Here is a 23615-nt window from a genome sequence, read left to right on the forward strand (position 1 = left end):
CTAAATGGGAAACACAAGAGAAGAAAAGGACCTACAAAAACAAACCCAAAACAATTCAGAAAATAGTAATAGGAACATACATATTGATAATTACCTTAAATGTGAATGGACTAAATGCTCCAACCAAAAGACACAGGCTCACTGAATGGATACAAAAACAAGACCCATATATATGCTGTCTACAAGAGACCCACTTCAGACCTAGGGACACATACAGACTGAAAGTGAGGGGATGGATAAAGATATTCCATGCAAATGGAAATCAAAAGAAAGCTGGAGTAGCACTACTCATATCAGATAAAATAGACTTTAAAGTAAAGAATGTTACAAGAGACAAGGAAAGACACTACATAATGATCAAGGGATCAATCCAAGAAGAAGATATAACAATTATATATGCACCCAACATAGGAGCACCTAAGGCAAATGCTAACAGCTATAAAAGAGGAAATTGGCTGTAACACAATAATAGTGGGGGACTTTAACACCTCACTTACATCAATGGACAGATCATCCAGACAGAAAATTAATAAGGAAACACAAGCTTTAAATGACACAATAGACCAGATAGATTTAATTGATATTTATAGGACATTCCATCTGAAAATAGCAGATTACACTTTCTCTCAAGTGCACATGGAACATTCTCCAGGATAGATCACATCTTGGGTCACAAATCAAGCCTTGGTAAATTTAAGGAAATTGAAATCATATTAAGCGTGTTTTCCGACCAAACGCTGTAAGATTAGAAATAAATTATGGGGAAAAAACCATAAAAAACACAAACACATGCAGGCTAAACAATACATTACTAAATAACCAAGAGATCACTGAAGAAATCAAAGAGGAAATCACAAAATACCTAGAGACAAATGACAATGAAAACACGACAATCCAAAACCTGTGGGATGCAGCAATAACAGTTCTAAGAGAGAAGTTTATAGCAATACAATCCTACCTCAAGAAACAAGAAAAATCTCAAATAAACAATCTAACCGTACACCTAAAGGAACTAGAGAAAGAAGAACAAACAAAACTGAAAGTTAGTAGAAGGAAAGAAATCATAAAAGTCAGAGCAGAAATAAACAAAATAGAAACAAATAAAATGATAGCAAAGATCAATAAGACTAAAAGCGGGTTCTTTGAGAAGATAAACAAAATTGATAAACCTTCAGCCAGACTCATCAAGAAAAAGAGGGAGAGGACTCAAATCAATAAAATTAGAAATGAAAAAGGAGAAGTTACAATGGACACCACAGAAATACGAAGCATCACAAGACTACTACAAGCAACTCTATGCCAATAAAATGGACAACCTGGAAGAAACGGACAAATTTTAGAAAGGTATAACCTTCCAAGACTGAACCACGAAGAAATAGAAAATATGAACAGACCCATCATCACAAGTAATGGAATTGAAACTGTGATTAAAAATCTTCCAACAAACAAAAGTCCAGGACCAGATGGCTTCACAGGTAAATTCTATCAAACATTTAGAGAAGAGCTAACACCCATCCTTCTCAAACTCTTCCAAACAATTGCAAGGGAAGGAACACTCCCAAACTCATTCTATGAGGCCACCATCACCCTGATACCAAAACCAGACAAAGATACTACAAAAAAAGAAAATTACAGACCAATATCACTGATGAATATAGATGCAAAAGTCCTGAACAAAATACTAGCAAACAGAATCCAACAACACATTAAAAGGATCATACACCATGATCAAGTGAGATTTATCCTGGGGATGCGAGGATTCTTCAATATACGCAAATCAATCAATGTGATACACCATATTAACAAATTGAAGAATAAAAACCATATAATCTCAATAGATGCAGAAAAAGCTTTTGACAAAATTCAACACCCATTTATGATAAAAACTCTCCAGAAAGTGGGCATAGAGGGAACTATCTCAGCCTAATAAAGGCTGTATATGACAAACCCACAGCAAACATCATTCTCAATGGTGAAAAACTGAAACCATTTCCACTAAGATCAGGAGCAAGACAAGGATGTCCACTCTTGCCACTGTTATTCAACGTAGTTTTGGAAGTCCTAGCCACAACAATCAGAGAAGAAAAAGAAATAAAAGGAATACAAATTGGAAAAGAAGTAAACCTGTCACTGTTTGCAGATGACATGATACTATACTTAGAGAATCCTAAAGATGCCACCAGAAAACTACTAGATCAGTGAATTTGGTAAAGTTGCAGGATACAAAATTAATGCACAGAAATCTCTTGCATTCCTATACACTAACAACAAAATATCAGAAAGAGAAATTAAGGAAACAATCCCATATACCATTGCAACAAAAAGAATGAAATACCTAGGAATAAACCTACCTAAGGAGGTAAAAGACGTGTACTCGGAAAGCTATACGACACTGATGAAAGAGATCAAAGATGACACAAACAGATGGAGAGATATACCATGTTCTTGGATTGGAAGAATCAATATTGTGAAAATGAATATACTACCCAATGCAGTCCAGAGATCAGTGCAATCCCTATCAAATTACCAATGGCATTTTTCACAGAACCAGAACAAAAAATCTTAAAATTTGTATGGAAACACAAAAGACCCTGAATAGCCAAAGCAATCTTGAGGGAAAAAATTGGAGCTAGAGGAATCAGGCTGCTTGACTTCAGACTAATACTACAAAGCTACAGTAATCAAAACTGTATGGTACTGGCACAAAAACAGAAATATAGATCAATGGAACAGGATAGAAAGCCCAGAGGTAAAGCCACACATCTCTGGTCAACTAATGACAAAGGAAGGATATACAATGGAGAAAAGACAGTCTCTTCAATAAGTGGTGCTGGGAAAACTGGACAGCTACATGTAAAAGAATGAAATTAGAACACTCCCTAACATCATACAGAAAAAATAAAATCAAAATGGATTAAAGACCTAAATGTAATACCAGACACTATAAAACTCTTAGTGGAAAATATAGGAGGAACACTCTTTGACATAAATCACAGCAAGATCTTTTTTGACCCACCTCCTAGCGTAATGGAAATAAAAACAAAAATAAACAAATGGGACCTAATGAAACTTAAAAGCTTTTGCCCAGCAAAGGAAACTATAAACAAGACAAAAAGACAACCCTCTGAATGGGAGAACATATTTGCAAACGAATCAGCAAAGGAGTAATCTCCAAAATATTAAAACAGCTCATGCAGCTCAATATTGAAAAAATAAACAACCCAATCCAAAAATGGGCAGAAGACCTAAATAGACATTTCCCCATAGAAGACATACAAATGGCCAAGGTGCACATGAAAAGCTGCTCAACATCACTAATTATTAGAGAAATGCAAATCAAAACTACAATGAGGTATCACTTCACACCGGTTAGAATAGTCATCATCAGAAAATCTATAAACAACAAATGCTGCAGAGGGTGTGGAGAAAAGGGAACCCTCTTGCACTGTTGGTGGGAATGTAAATTGATACAGCCACTATGGAAAAGAGTATGGAGGTTCCTTAAGAAACTAAAAATTGAATTACCATATGATCCAGCAATCCCACTACTGGGCATATACACAGAGAAAACCATAATTCAAAGACACCTGCACCCCATTGTTCATTGCAGCACTGTAGCCAGGTCCTGGAAGCATCCTAAATGCCCATCGACAGACAAATGGATAGAGAAGATGTGGTACATATATACAATGGAATATTACTCAGCCATAAAAAGAAATGATATTGGGCCATTTGTAGAGACATGGATGGACCTAGATAGAGCCTGTCATACAGAGTGAAGTAAGTCAGAAAGAAATAAAGAAATATCGTATGTTAACGCACATATGTGGAATCTAGAAAAATGGTACAGATGAACTGGTTTGCAGGGCAGAAATAAAGACACAGATACAGAGAACAAACGTATGGACATCAAGTGGGGAAAGCGGTGGGTGGGTGGGGATGGTGGTGTGATGAATTGGGCGATTGGGATTGACATGTATACACTGATGTGTATAAAACTGATGACTAATAAGAACCTGCTGTATAAAAAAATAAGTAAATCTGTAGATTGCTTTGGGTAGTATAGCCATTTTAGCAATATTAATTATTCCAATCCAGGGGCATGGGAATCTTCCCATTTCTTTGAATCAGTTTCCTTTTATCAATGTTTTATAGTTTTCTGCTTATAGGTCTTTCACCTGCTTGGTTAAATTTATTCCTAGGTTTTGGGTTTTTTGGGTTTTTTGATGTGATTTTAGATGGGATTTTTTTTTTTACTTCCTCTTTCTGATATTTCATTGTTAGTGTAAAGAAATACAACAGATTTCTGTATATTAATTTTGTATCCTGCTACTTCACATACCAATGTGAAAATAATGCTAATCTTGTATATGCCAATTTTAACTAGCCTCAAAATTTATAAAGTAAAAATAGAACCATAAGAAAATTATAAAAGTCCCTCACAATAGTGGAGATTGCAAGAAAACTTTCAAAGAAACTAGGAGAGAAGGAAGATTTAAACAGCAAAAGTAACAAGATTGTTTTAAAGTTCAAGTTAAAGAGGGTATTTGGTTATAAAAGAAAGCCTTAGCCTTTGATAGGCTAGGGATGAAAGATGAATGGACTATAAGAAGGAAAATTAGATACACAGAACGTAAAACACAACTAAAACTTAGACTCTATGCTTTGGAAAGGTAAAATTTGCAATTTGCTAAAATGCCAGCAGGGGGCAGAAGATTCCAAATGTGATATTTTACTGCCACCTATTGTTAAGAGCTGGAAGGCTTTATAAAGATTATAAAAAAATAATGTTTATTATGAGGATGAACAAACTGAGGACTAGGAAAGATATTACTTTCCAGGGTCACACACCTAGTAAGTGTCAGAGGCAGAACTCAAATCCATCTCTTGGTTCATCTTTAATAGGCCATATTCAAAGAGGGAAAAGGGAAATACAGATGAAATTGTTGGTTTTTCAGTCTTGCTCTCCCAATAATTATTTTTAGTTTTCTTAAATAGTGCAAGGTTTGATGAAGCCTAGGATTGATTCTGTTTTGATTTTTTTTTAATTAATGAATTTATTTATGTTTTGGCTGCGTTGGGTCTTCATTGCTGCACGTGGGCTTTCTCTAGTTGTGGCCAGCAGGGGCTACTCTTTGTTGTGGTGCGCAGGCTTTTCATTGCAGTGGCTTCTCTTGTTGTGGAGCATGGGCTCTAGGCACGCAGGCTTCAGTAGTTGTGGCATGTGGGCTCAGTAGTTGTGGCTTTTGGCTCTAGAGCGCAGGCTCAGTAGTTGTGGCACACGGGCTTATTGCTCCGCGGCGTGTGGGATCTTCCTGGACCAGGGCTCGAACCCGTGTCCGCTGCATTGGCAGGTGGATTCTTAACCACTGTGCCACCAGGGAAGTCCAGCTGTTTTGATTTTTAAAAATGATGGTTGAGCTGGATCTGGATTTCAGTAGAAATAGTTTCTTTGTAGCTGAGTGACTGTTAGAATGCAAGAACTTCTCAAGTTACAAGTAGAGTCCTCCATCCTTGAGGCTATAGCATTCCCCTTCCTCCCCCACACAAATGTTCTGTGTGTGTGTGTGTGTATGTGTGTGTGCGCGCGCCTGCCTACGGTCCCCAGTTCTTTAGTAAGCAATGTTTGTGACATTCAGGGAAGTGTCATTGTCACTAGGTGCCTTCCTATTGTCATCCTCACCATTGTTAAGGGCATTTTTACCTCTGCCTACGGCTGTAACAAGTGGATTATCAGCTTCTGAAAGTGGGAAAATAGTAGAACTAAAAAAAAAATTAAAAACTGATTTTTCAGGGGAAAAAGACAAACTGTTGGCTATACCAGTCATAAAAAGGAGAGTACTAAAGGCAAATGCACAAAATAGGAAATAAGGGAGAAATAGCCATAAAAGCAGAGGGAACTAAAAGGATAACGAAAGACTGTTTTGTTCAATTCCATATGAATAAATTTGAAAACTTTTCTAAGAGAATACAATTTACCCAAACTGAAGTTTTAAAATCTAAACAGATTTCTCTAGGGAAAAAATGGTCAGATTGCTGCCAACCCTGACAAATTACTCCAATATATAGTTTCACAGGGCAATACTACTAAACCTTTAAAGGGCAGATAATTCTAATGCCTAGCAAGCGAAGAACCTAGGAAGAGAAGAAAACTTCTAAATTGTTTTTGTCAAGCTAAAAAAACCTGATAAGGATTGGCACAAAGAAAAAATTGAAAGGGTATCTTGAAAAAGAATATTAATGCAAAAATTCTAAATAAAATGTTATCACTGTGAATTCAGCAGCAGTTTAATAGACTCATATGCCATAACCAAATGTTTAATGTTAGGGCATCTATTGGTATAATTCATCATCTGGCTGGGTCTAGAGAGGGATCCTAGGGAAGAAAATCATTTGCTTCTAATTCCAAAGATGCTGAAAAGGCATTGGTCAAATTCAATACCCATTCTTGGTGAGGGGAAAAAAGGGACATAATCTAATAACATATACCCCAACATAATCTATGCCCCAAAGCCAGCATCATGTTTAGTAGGGAGATACTAGAAGCATTTAATATGGTACTGGAGGAATTAAATGTACATATAAGTATTTTAAAGGAGGTTGCATCAGCACTATTTGCAGACATCATGATCACATTCCCAAAAAACTAAATCAACTAAAAACTACTAGAAATAAGGAATTTAGTAAAGGAGCAGTGTGTAAACAAATCAATCAGGACAAAAAATTAATTATATATTCAAATATATATGTCTGTAACTGCTAATACCAACATAGTGCTTATCACGGGTCAGGCACTGTTCTAAAGGTTTTACATGTATTAACTCTTGCAGTGTTCACCATAACCTCATGAGGTATATACTATTATGATCTTCATTTAGAAATAAGGAAATGGAATCAGATAGAGGTAAAGTAACATTTTCTTGGTCACACAACTAGAGCAGAATTTGAACCCAGGCAGGCTAGTCCCAGAATTCATGCTTTTTTCCACTAGGGCCATAGTGGTTCTTGATATATAAAAGGAGGGGCGTGGGATCATTTACAATGACAACAAAAAACACCTATGCATAAATTAAACCAAAAATGTGTATTAGTAATATGAAGACCATTTAAAATGCCCTGAAAGGATGCAAAAGAAGGCTTGAACAAATGGAAAGGGTTATTATAGAAAATAAAAATTCCATTAGAAAAAAGAATGGGAGATAAAGCATATGAAAATTCTAGGCTTAGATCGCTCTTGGAAGAAAGAGGACAGGTAATTAGAAGGGCTTGGGATATTAAGGGAGAGTTCTTTACAGATTTGAACAAGTTTATAGGTCAAGAGGAAGATACCAGTTCAGAGGGAGAAGTTGAAAATAAGGGAAATGGAAATAATTGGAGGGAAATCAGAGGTGAGGGAGAGGCAGTGGGTGAAGGTTTCAAACACCTTTTCCATCGACACAGGAGGGAAGGATTGGAGTAGATACAGCTTTTTGTGGGAAGAGGGATGGACAGGTAGTTGTAGGATCTGATTTTAATGACTTTCCTAGGTGAAGGAGGTGGCAAGATCTCAGAGTAAAGGGAAACTGTGCAGAGTGGCATCGCTTTGGAATAGCTGCTGAGAGAGATGGAAAAAGAAGTGGATCCAAGATAAGTGAAAGGGTTGAGTAGTAATGAGCCCCAGGTAAACTGGAAACTGGGAGGTGGTAAGAGCCCCTGTGTGAATAGTTACACAGTGCTTTTCTGCTGCGGTGATGGAGATGTGAAGATGGTTTCCTGAAGGGCACTTACGTTGTCGGGGCCTCAGGTTTGGCAGTCCAGGAGAGACTATAGAGTGAAAATGCTCAGACAAAACAGTTCAAGTGATGGATGGGGAAGAAGAGGCAACTGAAAAAGCTTAGCAACCAGAGGAAAATGACTGGATCTAGGCATTAAAGAAATTAAATTAAATCTCTTAATGAGATCAATGAATAAGTAGTATAAAAGGTGAGGAATCAGAAGAATTGGAGGTTTTGAGCAGAGACAGAATTATTAAGATTTCAGAGCTGGAGTTCTTGCTGATAACAAGTGTGGACGTGTGTGGAGGTGGTTTAAGTGAACTGCAGGTTTCTAGAGTAAATGTCAAAAAATCATACAAGTGACCATGTTGGACACTGAACTGTTCAACATGATTAACAGAGGAAAAACGGAGAATTGAGCTAGGTGACAGTCCTCAGTCAATGGGGAAAATGGCTTGGAAGATATTAGGGGACACACAGAGAAGAAAAGGTGGTAGAGCTAGCCGGCACGAGTATCATAAAGGCAGAGAGTTTTGCATGGGGCTGAAAGAGAGTGGATGGGGAAGTGGGAATCAGGAGGAAGGTGTGCATTGTGGGATAGTTGAAGAGAAAAGGCAGCCTCCACTTGAAAAGGACTAAAAGAAATGGTGTTGGAAGACAATTTAGACTTCAGATTGGGCAGAAAGAAAAGGAGGCAGTATTTATTGATCACCTGTTTATGCAAAACACTGATATAATTAGTCTTCACAACAGCCCCCCCCCGCCTTTTTTTTTTTTGGCGGTACGCGGTCTCTCACTGCTGCGGCCTCTCCCGTTGCAGAGCACAGGCTCCGGACGCGCAGGCTCAGCGGCCATGGCTCACGGGGCCAGCCGCTCCGCAGCATGTGGGATCCTCCGGGACCGGGGCACAAACCCGTGTCCCCTGCATCTGCAGGCGGACTCTCAACCACTGCGATACCAGGGAAGCCCCCACAACAGCCCTTTTATAATCCTTTCCACTTTAGGGATTAAGAAGTGGGTTTAGAAATCACCAGTGTTAAAAGAAACACTGAGGTTGGGCTTCCCTGGTGGAGCAGTGGTTGAGAGTCTGCCTGCTAATGCAGGGGACACGGGTTCGAGCCCTGGTCTGGAAGGATCCCACATGCCGCGGAGGAACTGAGCCCGTGAGCCACAGCTCCTGAGCCTGCGCGTCCGGAGCCTGTGCTCTGCAACGAGAGGTCGCGATGGTGAGAGGCCCGCGCACCGCGATAGGGAGTGGCCCCCGCTTGCCACAACTAGAGAAAGCTCTCGCACAGAAACGAAGACCCAACACAGCAAAAATAAATAAATAAATTACTAAAACTCCTACTCGCAACATCTTCTTAAAAAAAAAAAAAAAAAGATACACCGAGGCATATTAAAATTTTTAAGCGTTTATTTGAGCATTTATGGATTCTAATTGGGTAAAGACAAGCTGGAAGTAGTTAGGAGCACTCCACCAAAGGAGCCAGAAGAAAGACTTATTAGAGAAAGTATGGAAAGTATGGAAGCAAAGAAAGGAAATTATTTGATTGTCTAGAGCGTAAAGACTAGTTCGCTATTTGTGATTGGTTGTCCTTAGCTTTCCATTTCATAACCTTGAGTTATTTACAGGCTTAGATTTTGGTTTGCTTACCTAGGCTGCCATGGCATTAGAGCCACATCAGTCTCATGTCCTCCTTGTTTAACTAATTTAACACCAGTATAATGTGCCTGAAATCATGTATTTAAAAAGATTAAATCCCAGGTTAAACCTGAGTTCTATATGGTTCTAAAGCCTGTGATATTTGCAAAAAATATGCTATCTTCTGTCTGTTGGGGAGGTATCATTCCAAGATGGCAGACTAGATAAGAAAAACTGTCTATGAATTCCTGAGTAAAATAAAATCAGAATTCTTTAAAAGGCCCAGCTAATCTTAAGAAATAAAGGGAAATACCCAGGTATCAGAATCAAAGAAGAAACTGACAAGTAGAGTGACAAGCACTGACTGGAGCTGAGGCTCTGGGCGTCCTGGGGTTGGGGAGGGTTTCATTTCCTTAGATGCTGGGTATTTAACCTCCAGGAAGGGATAGGAAACAAGATTTGGGGTTAGGCATGGCAGGAACAGTGAAAGAGTAAACCTAAAAAAATCTGCCCAATAAGACAACAAAGGATGAATGAATGACCCTGGGTGACAAGGGCAGTCTCCCCTGAGGAATTAAAACCAGGGGGCTGTGCTGCACACAGGCTTGGGTCTAAACTTTCAGTATAGTCTAGGAACCACCAATCCAAAAGTTAAAATACAAACCGGTGCAGGGTGGGTGATACTCCTGGTATTAGGGTTGCCAGATGTAGCAACTAAAAGTTAAAGGACATGAATACTTTTTTAGTATAAATCCGTCCCATTGCACAGAACATACTTGAACTAAAGAATTATTTGTTTTTTATCTGAAATTCAAACTTCACTGGGTATCCTGTATTTTATCTGGCAGACCTACCTGGTGTACCTGACAGATACAAATTCGAAACCCCTCAGAAAGGACATTGTCATGAAGTTTTCACAAGGAGGAAAAAGCCCTGCTGAGGGATGGCTCACAATCAAAAGTCTGAGACCACACAAAGACACAAACCATCACAAACAAGAGTCGGTAGAAACAACAAACAGGACAGAGCCTCAAGAACTTCTGCTTGTTCATTCACTGAGCAAATACTTCTTGAACACTGTCCTAAGTGCTGGGAGTATACAGGGAACAAAACAGACAAAAGTCATTCCCCTCATGGGATGTGGTCTAGTGGGAGAGTCAGATAATAAGCAAGAAAACAAAACTGTGCCGGATTAGTGACACACATTAAGGAGAAAAGTAAAGTAGGAAAGGAGATAGAAAATATGTTAGACGAGAAATGTGCAGTTTTCTGCCAGGGAGAGGAAGGAAGAGGTTGTGGAGGTTTCAGTGGAGTACAGACTTGACAGAGGTAAAAGGACAAGCCGTGCAGCCATCCAGGGGAAGAGCTTCCCAGGAAGAGAACAGCAAGTGCACGTGTAGGTGACAGCCAGAGGGCCCACGTGGCTGGCATGGGGTAAACAAGGTGGGAGAAGTGGGAGATGAGGTCAGAGAGGTGACAGCATGATGGGGGGGTGGAGATCACAGATTTGTCCTGTCCGACACAGTAGCCACATGTGGCCATCTACATTTAAATAAATGAAAATTCAACAATTAAAAATGTATTCCTCAGTCACTCCAGCCACATTTCAAGTGCTCCATAGACACAGGTGGCTGGTGGCTACCCTACTGAGCAGCTCAGGGAGTATTTCCATTCTTGCAAAAGTTTTACTGGACAGTGTTCACAGAGCCTTATCACTGCACAGACTTTGGCTTTTACTCTAAATGAGATGAAGATAACAGAAAAATCAAAGAGAATGTAAAATTAGTAGGTTTCAAATGATTAAAAGAAGGAATCAAAGCCAAAGAAAATACCAAGACAATGTAGAAAAGGGAAGACTTGAAAAAGAATCAGCAGACCGTCCAGAAATTTTTTTATAATTGACATTAAAACCTCAATGATTAAACAGCCGATTAGATAGCAGAACTGAGAATTAGTAAACTGGAGTGTAATATGTAATCTTATACAGTGCTTCATGTGGGCCAGACGGTGCTCTGAAAGCTTCATTTAATCTTCATAACAGCCATAGGTAGGGGGAGAGTATTTTTTTCCCCCCAGGTAACAAGCAAGGAAACAGGTGCAGAGAAGTTCTGGTGCCTTGTCCACCATGCACTCAACAACTGTGCCATGTTGTCTTTCAGGAATTTACCTAGAACGCAGCACAGAACGATAATGAGATGGAAAGTAAGAGGGATGAAGAGACATGGGGGATAGAATGAGAAGGTCCAATGAGCATCCAACAGGAATTCCAGGACTGAATAAAGAAAACAGCAAAGAGGCAAGTAGTATTGGAAAAAAGGGGCTGAGACTTTTCACAGTTGATAAAGATGAATCCTAAGATTCTAGAAGCACAATTCCCAAGTGAATACAAATGAATTTATAGCCCCACACAAAGTGGTAAAATTGCAGAATACCAAAAAGCAGAGTGAGAAATCTTTAAAGCCTCTAGGGGAATTTATTCCCAGAATAGGGAGAGGCTGGGCGAGAGACCCATAGTGGGAGATGAGAGGTGTAGCGGGCCATGAACACAGCAGTGTGGCTTTGAGAGGGGCACTGGGTGACTGGATGGGCTGTGTTTTGGGGAGAGACTGCTAGCTGGACTGTATTCAACCCTAGCTTCTCATTAGTGGGACTCAGCTCCTCCCCGTTCCTGGCAAGAGCCTAGGCATGTGCTCTCTCTTAAGTAAGTACAGGATGAGCACTGCTCTCAGAACCTTAATAAATATTTGGTGCATGAATGAATGCAAGAGAAGCATTTTGAGAATAGTGAGGCCAAGCTGGTGGCTATACTTGGATTGCTGAACTGATGTATGTATTTATGAAAGGCCTTGTGGTGATGTTTTTATGAAAGGCTATTCATGGTGTCTATAGTTGTGCATATAATATAAATTTGATTTTAGTTTCTGCTAAGAATCTAAAGCAGTGTAAGATAAACACAGAAAAATCTCTAGCATCCTTTCCAGAGCTTTTCTAGGCTGATTATAAATATTGGTGCAAGTGTAAATCATAGTAGTAGAACCCAGAGCACAGTTTCAGCAGCCTCTGTGGACTGCATAGTCTTGTCTGTCAGAGCAGATGTGTTTCCACCACAATTGTAAAAAGTGACAGAATGCAATCTTTGCCTCCCAATAGGATTTGATAACAGAAAAACAGACAATTGCCTTATCTTATGTGCTAACGTTGCAGAACAATGGAAAAGAAAAACAGTATTTTCCTGCTCTTATCCTCTAGTTTAGGCTTGGCTGTGTTGCGTGTATCAGACAGACTTTTCCACTGCCCATGCTAGGCTACACAGTAGGCCATTCTGAGGAAGCGGTGTTCCAAAACAAAGTCCTGTTCTCCCACTTTCTGTCATGATTAGATCATGTATACAGGGAAGAAATGTGATAGATGGACACAGCCCCACTATAAAGAAGTCTGTTTTTATGGACTAATATTTTAATGTTAAAAATATATACAGCCCAAATGTTGTCACAATTAATTCTTATCTGTAAGCCTTGGAGGAAGGCACATTCACATCTTTGTTACACATGAGGAAACTGAGGCTTAGGGTTATGTAATGACCAACTGAATATACAAATGGATCATGGCCATACCATAAGTAAAAGCGGAACTGTGGCTGGCAGTGCACAGCAGTAAGCACGGGAAACCAACTCATCATCCACAGTCACCAGCCCAGAACCCAGCGGCCTGCTGTAAGTCAGACTTGTAGGAAGTCTACAAGTTGTAGACTGGATTGTTACTTTTTGTAACAATCCAGGAAGCATGAAACAATCGACCCCAAATCGCTAAGATTTTATTAATAACTGACAGCTTCCATAATTTTTGTCCCCAGTTCCAACTTAGGACCAACCAGAGGAAGCCAGATATGCTCCTTCCACTGCACCACTTGCACTTTTATGGAGGCTGAGCCTCAAGTGCCTTCAGTAGCCCAGCAAGCAGGACACCAGTGAGAGACTGGGGTATGTACGTTGGTTTGGCATAGTTTATTGCAATTAGTATTCGTAGAAAACCATGTAAACTCACAAGGTAAATGGTTTAACCTCCACAATAACCACAGATAGTCTGCTGTGACCTTCCAGCACCTCAGCATTCTAAAATCTATGTTTCACAGAAAGTCAGTCATGCAAATAGGATTATAATACATTTTTAGGGAAAGGATCTTTTTGGTCCACATTTTCTATTAAAACAAACAAACATACACTTTCCTCTTTGGCAAAAGAGGTTAAATCCCCCCACCATGAACTCACAAAGCAAACTCAGGTAAAAACCACTGAACATGAGGTACAGCTGAAGTCTGGGCTAATCTGGAATTACAGACACATACTCGAGGGGAAATTTTTTCTTACAAAATTAGTTCAGTTTCCAACCATCTTAGTAGAAAAGCTCTATGTAGATTTGGCCTCAGTCACTTTTGTAAGAACACGTCAAGTAACTTCTCTGTGTTTCAGAGTACGATGTGCTATTTCTGAAGAAAGTCATGAAAAGTGTGGGTGTCTGACCTCAGCAATATTTTTAATCTGAGGTACAAAAGCATCTGACACAGTAATTTACAGCGTAATTGCTGTGCCACCTTCATTCAGTTTGTTGAGAGAGCAGTTTTGGTTGCCGTTAAGTCTCAGCATTTGGCTTTGCAGACAGTTTGAAAAGGCAGACTTGCATGTGAAAGCAAGTATCTGCCAGGCCTGAGGTGAGCGAGAAGCAGTGTGAAGGCCAGCTGCTCAGGAGCCTGCTCGCACAGGCTGCGGGCAGCGAGGCCTCTGCAGGCCCCAGAGACCTCCTGCACCTTGCACACCTTCACAGGCGCTGAGCATCCCCACCTGAAGTGGAGTCTAAGGAACTGGCAGCTGCTGAGGTGGTGTATTTTGTTTGTTTGTTCTTTTTAGTCTACAGTCATAATTGCAAACAAACAACCACCCTGGTGTGCTTTTCTTGCTTCAAGTAATTTCATTCCTTCCAGGAGAAGAATGTTAACAATGCTTTTAGTTCTCGATATCAAAGGAAAGGAAATGAGCCATAATAACAACAAGATTAAGTTTAAACAGACCTGCTGCTAACACACTATCAGATAAAATATCTTTAAAAAGTGAACATACTATTATATACGTTTTTGCAACAGCTGCATTCTCCTACATAACCTCCATGTAGAACCAAAATCTGCGCAAGCAAACTTAAGTTACTTTAATTCTTGTTAAATACACTTCTGTACAGATTGCACATTTTACACCGAAGCAGCTCGGTATCACAGTTAGAGAAATGAAAAATGCCATCTGAAAACTTTCATTTTTCTAGCCCCACAAAACCCAACAGACGCTCGCCCTAAGGGTCAGGACAGAACCAGCTGCACAATTCTGTAAACAGTGGGGGGGGGGGTGCCTCTACGACTCCACCGCAGGATCCTGTTAAACCATACACGCGCGCGCACACTCACTCTGTCTCTCGCGCGCGCACAGCCCGACGCTCGGTACCACAGCAGCTTTCATTCACAGTGTGTTCACAGCAGAGCGGTCATGGCCGTCTGGTTGAGGGGTCTGAGGCAGTCTCTGGGGGCCAAGTAGGCAGCGTTGGTCGCGGGGTTGACCTGCGGCTTTTGATAGGCGGGATCGGCGCGCCCCGCGGCTGAGCCGCCGCCGCCGCCCTTGGGCTTGTCGTAGCCCGGGTCTGCGGGCGCGGGGCTCGGCGGCAGCTGGTAGCCGGCGGCCGGGGAGAAGGCGCCGGAAGAGAGGGAGTGCTTGTGCGCCGGCCCGGGCCCCGGCACGCGGTAGCCGCTCCGCGCGGAGAAGGTGTGAGCCCGGGCCAGGTGCCGCTCCACGATGGGCGTGGCATACTCGGGCTCGGGGTTGGTCAAGGGCAGGGCGTACTCGTGGCGGCCGGCCGGGAGGGGGCAGTCGTAGTGGCCACTAGCCTCGGCGTCCGGCCCCGCCTCATCGGCCTCGGTGTCCATCGGCCGGAAGGTAGAGCCCTTCCTGGTGACTGTTCCGGTGCCAATCATGAGAGGCTGCTGGTAATCTGAAACCCAAAGGGCAGACGTTTGTGCACCGCCCCCCCCCCCCCCCCCCCCCCGCCATACACCCACAAACCGGCTATCTAGAGGGGGTAATCTGCTGAGGGCCTGACGGGCAGGAAGAGAAAGATTAAGATGTAAAAGGCACAGACGCCACACTTAGGGGTTTACATAACTACACAGGTGGTTTAGGAAGCCTCAAGGTTCCGAGGAGCCTAGCGAGGCGGAGCTAACCTCTAACCACACCTAGGGGTAGGAGGGAACAACTTCACGGGGAGCTCTTAGGCTGACTCCTGAAAGGCCACCTTTTGGAGGTGGAGGTAACACTGTCAGGAAAGAGAAAAGTGATTGAACAACCTGTTAAACAAACATGAACATAGAGTGTGATGTGGCCAGAGCATGAGGGACATGAGGAATTTAATAGGCTATGAAGACCAAAGTAATAGGTTTTGGGCTAATGATAAGGATAAAGCTCAAAGCTTTACTAAGTCCTTACTTGGTGCCAGGCACTATTCTATGACATTAAGATATCAATTAGTTAAATCCTCTGGAAAAAAAGTACTATGAGGTAGGGACCATTATTCCCTTTTACAAATGAAAAACTGAAGCAGAGAGAGATTAATTTTTTTAAGATTACACAGGTAGCAGCCAGTGGGGCAAGAATTTGAACACATGTCCCAAGTGCGAGCTGTTATCCATGTGCTAGATCACGGAGGGCACTGAGTGCCTTGCTAGGAAGTTTGGTTTAACGCTGTAGAAACCTACAAAGATTCTAAATTTAGAGACCGGAAGAAGAGGTAACCGTGGAGGGAGACTGAAGAGGGAAAGATAAAAAAAACCAAAAAGTAAAAAGCAGAGAAATGAGACATATAAGTCATAAATTAGGGGACTGGCAGCAGCTCTGGAAAGGCCACACTTTGGGGACAGGTGTCAGAGGAATTTGTCACCAATGATGTAGGGAGGGTATGACCAAAGAGGACACCTCCCAGATATTAAGCCCTGAAAACTGGGATGCCCATTCAGAAGCCACTTAGAAAAGGAATGCACAGAGCACATAGGTTAAGGGTTAGGAACAATGGGTTCAATTTCGGATCCCCTGAGGACCTGGTGACACTTGCAGGAGATGATGTCCAGCAGGCAAGAATTACTGACTTACTGGGGACCGGGAGGGAAGTCTGGATGTGAGCTGCAGAGCAGATTAAAAGGAAAGGAATGGCTCTGCCGGGAGCTCTGGAGTGTAGTGGGTGAGACTGCAGATGAGTGAAGGCAAGAGTGGGGCCTTGCATGTTTCAGGTGCCCAGAAGGACCACGCAGCGAGGAAGAAGAGGCTGGACCAGAAGCTGAAGGAGAATGAAAGGAGAGGGGCTCTCCACTCTCCTCGCCTCATCCCCAAGGCAGAGCTTGAACTGTCCGAGGAAAGGAACAAGAAGACAGATTCTGATTGGAGAATTACTCCCTTTGCCCCTGAAGCAGGTCAAGCAGCCTTTCCATTGGTACCTTTCTGACTTTCATATATAACAGTAGCCCTGGGGCATGGCCTGAAAGCCCACATTTCTAGCAAGCTCCCAGATGCTGCTGCCGGTCCTCAGAACACACTCTGAGTAGCAAAAAGCTAGAGCAGTGCTACTCACAGTGGTCTGTGGATGCCTACCTGTCTGAGAACTGTTTGTGACAGATCTGTAAAGAGACAAGTGCACAAATGGATAGAAAGTGTTCAGATCTTGCAGCAATCTAATTAGAAAATTAGAGCTTTGTATTTTATGTCTTTTTAAACATTTCATTTACTAATTTATACTGTATTTTACAAAAATTTTAGTCCTTGATGGATTAAAGAAATAAAAGGCAAAAACTGGATCCTTCCTCACAAATCGTTTGAGAAGCTTGACTCTCAACAATGGCTTGTCAGGGACCTTGAGGCCATTCTAACAGATTCCTTCATCTCCTCCCTTCAATTCATCAAGGGCAGGAGCTATGCTCGATTCATCTTTCTAGTCCCTTTTTCCTAGTGCCTTAATCAAAACCTTAGTAACAAACACAGATTAGTTAAGGGCTTCCAGGTTTCACTGGTACTTCAGGACCATTGCTCTGGGTGTCATTAGAGGCCCTGCAGGTGTAAGAGCCTTGGCCGAATGGGGCTTTGGGGAAATATTTCAGTGTCACTTTGTAACTCTGTGCAGAGCACAGAGAGAAAACGTCACACATTACTGATTTACTAGACCCCATCTAAACAAAAGATTTTGGTCTTATTTCTCTTCCTGGTCTCCCCTCTCCCATAAGCAGCACCTCCTGGCTAACAGCATGGTCACGGAGACTTGGTACCTACCTGCCATATCACTTGTGACGAGATCCAACTTTTGTGTCATCTCCTTTTCATTATCGTAGCTGATGGTAAACTCAGCTGACTGATGCCTGGCAAAGGGATATTTGATCTGCTTCCAACAGTCTGGAATAAAGATAACATGAAACAAACTAATTTCTCAGAAGTGTAACACATTTACTCCACCATAGGTTCCAGGTTAAGTCAGAGGTCAGGCTGCCTTTTGCCAGCTGACTGTGACAGATGCACAACCACAGCTCTCCAGGTGTGTGGTGGACACAGCATGATGAGGTCACAACAACAACAGCACACACCATCCCAACCATGCTTTCTACTCTGCGGGTGAAATGTATTTGTGTACCCATCAGGTCCCAGATTATCCCTAAGTCAGACCACCTAGGCATGGTTTTCCCTAATCTGCACTGACATGGTGTTTGTGACCGTGAGGGGTCAATGCAGCTGGCTGTTTAGAGCCTAGGGAGGTGGAGTCCCAGGTGGTCCTTGAGATTCTCAGGGGTCCTGCCCTGCTGCCCTCTCTCTCGACTGCAGCTGACTCATTGCTTGGGCATCCTGTGTCCTAAGGATTTTCTGAAACCCGCCCTGCCTAGTCCTTCCCTAGAATGAAAAATACAGTGGAGGCCTGAAGATGCTAGGAGTGCCGGGCAATGTCCAGTTCACAGATGGGGATTTTATAACTTCTCCTTGGTGACAGGCAGCGTGGTGATGTAAATTCCAGTTGCCAAAAAAAAATAATTAATTTTGATAAATGATGGGATGATGTTGAACAAAAGTAAAAATAAACTGGCTATGAAGATTCTGAATTAAGAGACAGGATACAATATATTCCTTCCTGGTAGATTTGTTAACTTAAAGCTATTAGATCTTATTTCTTAAACCATATAAGTGTGGGTTTTAATCAGGATCTTCTGATTAAAAGCGCCTAATCATGCTTTTAATCAACAGATTCTGTCCCTTCCTTAAGGACAGAATAAAACTGTAGATAGTTTTTTCAACCAACCTGTTTTCTGAGCCTTAGCTGATCCATAAGGATTTCCTTTCTTCTTCCTCCTATCAAGACAAAAAATCCCACTGAAAAGATTTCTAAATGATAAGTACTGTTCATAAAATAATACATGATATTTTCTACCTCTATCCAACTTGTTTTTAAAATAGAAATTCACATTTTATCTTGGGAGAAGTAATGCTGCTTTCTACACATGAACATACAAAGAGTAAACTTTTGTGACTGTTTACATAATTAGAGAAAACAAATTTTTAAATGTGAAGTCACATACTTTCTAAGGACTACAAAGATTCCCACTCCAGCAACCAGCAGGACGAGGAGCACCAGTGGAGTAACAATAGTTATGACGTTTAACCCTAAGAAGGGGAAAAGACATCATATTACAGCAGAAATGAACAGCAACCAAATTTCATGATCTAAAACTGAATACTGATTTGAAAGGTCCTCAGTGGTTTAACATGTGGGGGACAAGAATACATGCTAGGCATTTACTGATACTGGAAAGCAAAAAGAGGATTCAGGGCTTCCCTGGTGGCGCAGTGGTTGAGAGTCCGCCTGCCGATGCAGGGGACACGGGTTTGTGCCCCGGCCCGGGAAGATCCCACATGCTGCGGAGCGGCTGGGCCCGTGAGCCATGGCCGCTGAGCCTGCACGTCTGGAGCCTGTGCTCTGCAACGGGAGAGGCCACAACAGTGAGAGGCCCGCGTACCGCAAAGGAAAAAAAAAGTATAGAAAGGTATGGAATGGGATGTCTCCCTTCCACCTCTGTTCTTCCTCTATGTGAAATTATGTTTCTTGACATTTTTCCAGGTATACTGGGATGAATATATATATATATATATATATATAGATAGATAGATAGATAGATGCTGTATCACCCCCCCCTTTTACACACATGGTCGAGTGCCATGTAAACTGTTCTGTACCATGCTTATTTTTTTAAGTTGTCAGTGTGTCTCAGAGGACTTTCTATATTACTAACACATTCCTTTTTTATGGCTGTAGAGTATTCCATGGTATGGATGTGCTATTGTTTTATTTTTCTATAAAGGATTTACATAGTGTTTGAAGGGCACATGTGTTTGTTTCCAGTCCTTTTCTACTTACAATAGTGTAATGAAAAGTGTGGACATATATTATTTTACACATGTGCAGATATCTCTGGACCATCTGCCCCCAGACACTTATATGACACAGAAAAAAAGAATGTTGTTGAAGCTACCGTATTATTGGCTGGAGTACAAGTTATATTCCTTAAGAAACCGCAAAACGATAACTGCCCTACCTTTGGGCATTTCTTCAGAGGGGACGGGTTTTAAGATTGTCTCATCATCTCTGTTAGTTGAACCAACAGTATTTAGACTTGTTTTGCTCCACACCAATGAGTCATTACCTGAGCGAGAAGAGATGTTAGAGAAACCACATTAATAACAACAATTTGTGAAAGGAGGTGACCAGAATCCAGTAACTCACTGACTCACCCTGAGTCTTACTTGGTGCAATCTGGCAGCCAAGGAGCTCCACTTTCAAGGCTATCCTCTGGTGCCACGTCTGGGGGATAACGCGCACATATCTGGCCACGATGGGAGGGATGAAATTGTTCCGCACAGGGTCCCGAAAATTAGAGTTGCCCTGAAACACCTGTAGGAACAGGTAACCTTTACCTGAAGATTCTATTCGTTTCTAGGTCTTTATCAATCTACTCACACCTGGTTATATGAAATCAAAGTGAGGATTCTATGTCTGTTGCTTTTTTTATAGACATGCTTGATACTGAAGATCCAAGGCTTTGCACTCAAAGGCTGCGTAATCTGGTGCTGTGCATCTGTTTTTGATGGACTGATGAAAATATCTGGAGGCCCACTCTCCTACTCAGTTCCCTCCTCCAGAGTGTCTCTTACCTTTTCTTCATTATTCACAATTCCTTTATAGGTCTCCCACTTGGAGTTGTTGTTTCTGAAGTTCATTACAAAACTCTTTACATAAAAGTTGAAATTTGACTGTGTAGATCCAGTGGTCCTAATTCCTTATAAGAAAATATTATTTATGGGTTAGTTTAAAAAATATGTTATACAACATGTATTATAACTTCAGGTTTCTTTTCTTTTTTTCCCTCTCATTTGAAATTGCGAATCATTTTACAGGCCTGCTTTTCTTATCTGCATTTAGAAACGTGATGACAGATGAGTGTTTTCACACTGACAATATGCCATAAAAAGGTTTCAGCACGGAGATATCAGCTCTCTCACCCACACATCCATCCTTACCCCCTGCATACAGGTTCTTCCCATAGAGACAATGTGAAGGTTTGTTACTTTTGAAAAAGACATAGCAACTGACAAAGGATTAATCTCCAAAATATACAAGCAGCTCATGCAGCTCAATATCAAAAAAACAAACAACCCAATTCAAAATTGGGCAAAAGACCTAAACAGACATTTCTCCAAAGAAGATATACAGATTGCCAGCAAACAAATGAAAGGATGCTCAACATCACTAATCATTAGAGAAATGCAAATCAAAACTACAATGAGGTATCACCTCACGCCAGTCAGAATGGCCATCAAAAAATCGACAAACAATAAATGCTGGAGAGGGTGTGGAGAAAAGGGAACACTCTTGCACTGCTGGTGGGAATGTAAATTGGTACAGCCACTATGGAGAACAGTATGGAGGTTCCTTAAAAAACTAAAAATAGAACTAGCATAGTACCCAGCAATCCCACTACTGGGCATATACCCTGAGAAAAACCATAATTCGAAAAGATATATGCACCCCAATATTCAGTTCAGCACTATTTACAATAGCCAGGATATGGAAGCAACCTAAATGTCCATCAACAGATGAATAGATAAAGAAGATGTGGTACATATATACAATGGAATATTACTTCGCGATAAAAAGGACAAAACTGACTTATTTGTAGTGAGGTGGATGGACCTAGAGTCTGTCATACAGAGTGAAGTAAGTCAGAAGGAGAAAAACAAATACCGTATGCTAACACATATGTATGGAATCTAAGAAAACGGTACTGATGAACTTAGTGGCAGGGCAGGAATAAAGACGTAGATGTAGAGAACGGACTTGACACAGGGTGGGAAGGGGAAGCTGGGACGAAGTGAGAGAGTAGCACGGACATATATACACCACCAAATGTAAAATAGATAGCTAGTGGGAAGCAGCTGCATAGCACAGGGAGATCAGCTCGGTGGTTTGTGACCACCTAAAGGGGTGGGATAGGGAGGGTGGGAGGGAGATGCAAGAGGGAGGGGATATGGGGATATATGTATGCATATAGCTGATTCACTTTGTTGTACAGCAGAAACTAACACAACACTGTAAAGCAGTTATACTCCAATAAAGATTAAAAAAAAAAAGACATGGAGTACTCTGAGGTGGGGGCACCTGTGCAAATTCAAAACATAATTTCAACTGCAAGTCATCTTGTTTTGTGAAACTGCACTCGTTTCAGTACCTGTTATTTTCTTTTTCTCTCCCAAATCTATCCTCAGCCACTCTCGTTTGTGGTTCTTGCTCTTGTCCCCCGAAGCCCATGATGGGCCTTGGTCCTGAAGTCGGGCTTGGCCAGGAGACCAACGGACCTGATCTCCGGTCTCATTGATCCACTCCCAAGAAGAAGAAGCTCTGATTTGCCGGTCAGGTTCCAAACTCAAGGATCTGCTGCAACCTAGACAAAAAGGGCAGGGAAATATTTCACATACAGACACAAAATGAAAACCAAAAAAAAAAAAAAAAAAAAGCACCCCGTTTCACCTAGAATTATTTGGTTGATTTACTTCCATTCTGATATTGAATCAACTGTTTAATTACTAGTTTTTTAATGATTCAGACTTGCATTTGACTCGCTGGTGCTGTGGTATCTTGATACTATTGCTGCTTTTCTTCTTAATGGACCTTATATCCCCTATAAGTGACATCTCTTTGTCCCCACTGTAGATTTTCCTTTTTAATCTAAATTCACCATGATTTCAACGAAGTACAAGGTGTCCTAAAAGCTGAAAATGCTGAGGTTCTTCTCACTTGATCAGAGGGAGGACTCCACGCTCTCTACCCTTGAAGAGCAGGTACGTCAGGTGCTCTGAAGATCAGTTAATTGTACCCAACATCACCCCTGAGAGCTTAACTATACCACGTCCAAGACAATGTGGAGGTTGCAGATAAAGGCCAGTCCTCCTCCTGGGCAGAGAAGACATGTTTGTATTGTTCTCCTTGAAATATGTTATTTTATGTGAGGGAGAACATTTCCCCAGAACGTATTCCATGACAGAGGGGCTAAAAAGCCTTTATGCTATTCATTTTCAATAACTTCATTCCAGATACACACAAATCAGATTGCACTGCTCAAAAGGTTTTTCTGTTAAAATCTAACATAAAGGAATTTATCTTAACTGTCATTTCAAATTTTCATTTTTTCTGGCAAAATTTTAGATTATAAAGAAAAATATTTTTTTTCCTAATGTTAACTGGGTTTATCGTCTGATGTATTTTTTAAGTCACAGCATACTTGGTGCTACATGACCTGAGGGGAAAAGAAAAAATTAATCTTTTAAACTATATCATTATCTGAGGGGTATGGAAGAATAAACTACCCCTGAAGATTTTAAAGTATCAAATTCTTAAGGAAAGCATGATCCTTACCATCGGAGGTAAACAGAAATCGCTTGTCTGACAGGGAACCACTGAAATAATAAACACAAAGATGAGGAGGTTAGTTGCTTAACTGGATCTTAATGACTGGTACAGCGCTATAGGATGGGGCTCAGAGCCTTCCCACACCCCTTGAGGTCCTCAGAGCTCCTCAGAGCACCCGGCAAGGCTACTGTTATTATCTCTGT

The 23615-nt window shown here is 41.4% G+C and overlaps 1 protein-coding gene and 2 long non-coding RNA genes across 6 annotated transcripts in view; 2 read left to right on the plus strand and 1 right to left on the minus strand.

Moving 5' to 3' along the window:
- Nucleotides 1–4138: 4138 nt before the first annotated feature.
- LOC117199360 (uncharacterized) lies at nt 4139–23237 on the plus strand. Its single transcript, XR_004480575.2, has 2 exons — nt 4139–13376; nt 22717–23237. It is a non-coding gene; the product is annotated as an uncharacterized LOC117199360 (long non-coding RNA).
- The window catches only part of DCBLD1 (discoidin, CUB and LCCL domain containing 1), a 69036-nt gene continuing 58802 nt past the window's right edge, over nt 13382–23615 (minus strand). For 2 of the 4 annotated variants that reach the window (XM_049695515.1, XM_004264682.3), the window contains 9 exons: nt 23419–23459; nt 22235–22447; nt 20661–20785; nt 20241–20400; nt 20045–20152; nt 19031–19115; nt 18754–18803; nt 17742–17861; nt 13382–15423 (listed from right to left, as the gene is read on the minus strand). In XM_049695515.1, coding sequence (XP_049551472.1) covers nt 14909–15423; nt 17742–17861; nt 18754–18803; nt 19031–19115; nt 20045–20152; nt 20241–20400; nt 20661–20785; nt 22235–22447; nt 23419–23459 — 1417 coding nt within the window. In that variant the 3' untranslated portion in view covers nt 13382–14908. Of the gene's footprint in view, nt 15424–17739; nt 17862–18753; nt 18804–19030; nt 19116–20044; nt 20153–20240; nt 20401–20660; nt 20786–22234; nt 22448–23418; nt 23460–23615 lie in introns of those variants that run through there. The other 2 variants (XM_033418598.2, XM_033418601.2) reach the window with 2 other exon arrangements.
- LOC125960702 (uncharacterized) lies at nt 19111–20759 on the plus strand. Its single transcript, XR_007470645.1, has 2 exons — nt 19111–19495; nt 20521–20759. It is a non-coding gene; the product is annotated as an uncharacterized LOC125960702 (long non-coding RNA).

The sequence above is a fragment of the Orcinus orca genome, chromosome 12, assembly GCF_937001465.1.
Source record: "Orcinus orca chromosome 12, mOrcOrc1.1, whole genome shotgun sequence".
Lineage (NCBI taxonomy): Eukaryota > Metazoa > Chordata > Mammalia > Artiodactyla > Delphinidae > Orcinus > Orcinus orca.